The 2,929-nt window shown below is 29.3% G+C and overlaps 1 protein-coding gene across 1 annotated transcript; it reads right to left on the reverse strand.

Moving 5' to 3' along the window:
• Positions 1-1,015: 1,015 nt before the first annotated feature.
• LOC111039088 lies at positions 1,016-2,270 on the reverse strand. The gene has a single exon (XM_022322406.1). It carries the CDS (start codon positions 2,258-2,260, stop codon positions 1,016-1,018), a length of 1,245 nt encoding a protein of 414 aa, XP_022178098.1. The 5' UTR covers positions 2,261-2,270.
• Positions 2,271-2,929: the final 659 nt, after the last annotated feature.

A 2,929-nucleotide genomic window follows, 5' to 3' on the forward strand; every position in this document is an offset into this window, starting at 1 on the left:
ATAATTATTGTTATTATTATTATTATTATTATTAATATTATATTACTTATTCTAATTTTTGAATATTAGCAATGACATTCAAACATTTTGTCAAATTTTTATCAACTTCATACTCAGCTAATGCCTTTTTGATTCGTTGGTCTAATTGTATGTAAGTTTTTTTCTTCTTTTCCCTTCCATATTTAAGTAACTGCGTTCATATAATAAATCAGAATTTTCAGCCTCTTTTTTTTAGACAGTGATACAAATCATTAAAAGTTGGTTGTGGCTTATTTAATATTTTATTTAATTTACTGTTCCACCCTCCAACAATGTTATTTGTTCGATGTCTACTTTGATAACAATTCCATACATTCTTGAAATATTTGGGTTTTCCAGCCACTATTCAATAAAATAATCATAAAATATTTTAAGCTTATCATTATCAGGTGTATTGGTCATAATAATAATCCAACCTTCGTCAATGTCATCAAATGGAATATGAGCTAAGGCAGAACACATTCTAACGTGTAATCTAATATCTGCGTCATTTTTATAATTATTCGCTAAACCTATATTATGAACTTTTCTCCAAAGCTCTTGATTAAAATGAAAGTTGTAACCATATATTTCAGCATTAGGGAATATTTGTTTTATTGATTGAAAAGTCGATATTTCAAAATCCAATGTAAATGATTCAGGATTAAAGTTTGGAATGTGTGCTTTTATCATCGAAAATAAACGCTCATAAACAATTTTTGTTTTAGTAGTATATATTTGTATGTTCACAGTTCGTTTTTCCACGGTAATTTTTTTTGTTCAAGGGGGTATGTTCCGCTCGGACGACTCAGAATTACCGTATCACACAATACGGTAATTTCACACTCAGTGTCCACCTATTTACCCCTCACACGAAAATATTTACCGTGTACACATTTTTTTTTCCATGAAACCTTACTTAATTAATATTTCAAGAAAAAAAAACACAAATTATTAAATAAATTTTTTTTTTTATTGTTATAAATTAATATTATATTTACACAAGTTTTCTTACTTCTCTAGTAAAAGGTACATATTCTACGATACGATCATGAATTAATAAACAATAAGCAGTTACACCTGTAAAGGATTCCGATGCCTCAATTTCCAATTGAACATCCACTGCTGAGGCTGTAGCCGAATCATTCAGTTTTGAAGTATCGATAACTATAATCGGAGCGCTAGATACAAAAGTGGAATTACTCAATATCGGGTTCCGTATATTTTTTTCATAGTACGATTCTTGAAAAGATGTATACATATCATATAATAAGGTAAAATTATTTTTTGCAAAATCTAAATTTAAATTATCATACGGATAAGCTATCGAGTTTAGAAATACTTTAACGTTTGTTAGATTACAATGATCAAATATACTACTATCTTTTGAAAACGAATTTTTACGTCCCTTCTGCAATCCAATTATGATAAATCGTGGTTTTTCTAATTTCGAAGCAGTTTTCAAGTTCCATACAACTTTTTTAGTAGTCCCGAGTTCAGGATATTCAAAAGTTTCAAAAGATCTAAAAGGTATAAACAAACTTTTTTCTTTTTCTACAAGTTTCAATAACTTTAACCTTTCTTCATCGTCAACAGTAATATGTGGAACCTTCCAGACTATTTTGTTTAAAATCACTTTACCTATAGTTGGAGCAGCTACACCAGTTTTTGAGTTTAACGCATTTATATCGGTATGGCTTCGAGTTAATATCAATTCCAATCTAGAATTAACTAATATTTTTTTAAAGTCTTCAAAAAAACCTAGCCAATATTTCAACGGAATGCAAGCACTAAATTCACCTTTTTCGTTTGCTGATTGTGATGTATTTTTAAAATTCCAGCCAGAATTCTCATAACAATGATAGTTGTCTGGTGTACAGGATAAGTAACCTTTTAACGAGCTAGTGATTCCAAGAATACGTGTACTATCTACTTCTATCCCATTGATTTCTAATCGTATTTGTTCAAAGAGGTAAGAGTAACCATTATTAGATAGTTTCACTTTGTCAGCTTCCGATATTATTCCTTCAAGGAAAATAAAGCTCTCATGTAGATATGGATAAACATCTGTTTGCTGGATTGATATACGTATCTCGTCATTATTATTAAACGATGTTGTATACGGCGTATATGAATGATATTCAATTTTCGTAATTCTAGAATCCGTTTCATACCGTGAACCTATATCTAAAATATCACTCTCAAGCATTCTGCTGTAGTTGATAACCCAAAGCTTATACATTTTTTTTTATTTTTCCCTGTCAATTTTTTAACTTTATTTGATGTTGCTAGTACCACTTTAGTCTTACGACTAGTTGGACTGATCTGAAGTAATGGGCTTATATTGAATTTTAATCCCATCTCAAGACCCGTAACGTTTAATATGCAGAACGATTGTTAATGTCTCACCAAAATTATCAATCAGGTTATGATCTTAATCAACTAGCAGAACGGTTATTGAGTCAATATTTGTTTTATTCAATTTGTAATAAATAAAGTTTCGTGGTGACTGGATTACTTTAGATCCTGTAATTTCAGTAGGGAAAAACTCGTAAATTGAATGACTTTGAAGATGATCCTTGAGCTATATTACACATTACTTTTATAGAATTAATTGTGTTTAAATTAGTAGCTTTTTCCGAACGAAGAATTTCATATTCTGGCTCATATTCTCGTTTTTCAAACCCCAATACAGGAGCTATACTGTTTAAAATCTCAAAGTGTAGAATTCCATTACATTTTATATATGATCTGAAATCATTAGGATCCATTGAAATGTCAAATGTTAACTCTTTATCGTATTTCCTATTATAGACATCTATTTGTTCCTTAACTCTATAATTAATATCTTTAATTTCATAACATCCCTCTTCCAGTTTAATATAACACATCATGTAATTATTATTGTTAT

This window comes from Myzus persicae, unplaced genomic scaffold (assembly GCF_001856785.1).
Source record: "Myzus persicae strain clone G006 unplaced genomic scaffold, MPER_G0061.0, whole genome shotgun sequence".
NCBI lineage: Eukaryota > Metazoa > Arthropoda > Insecta > Hemiptera > Aphididae > Myzus > Myzus persicae.

Excerpts from the sequence above, each read along its gene's own strand:
- LOC111039088 (XM_022322406.1), bottom strand. The coding sequence starts at position 2,260 with ATGTATAAGCTTTGGGTTATCAACTACAGCAGAATGCTTGAGAGTGAT.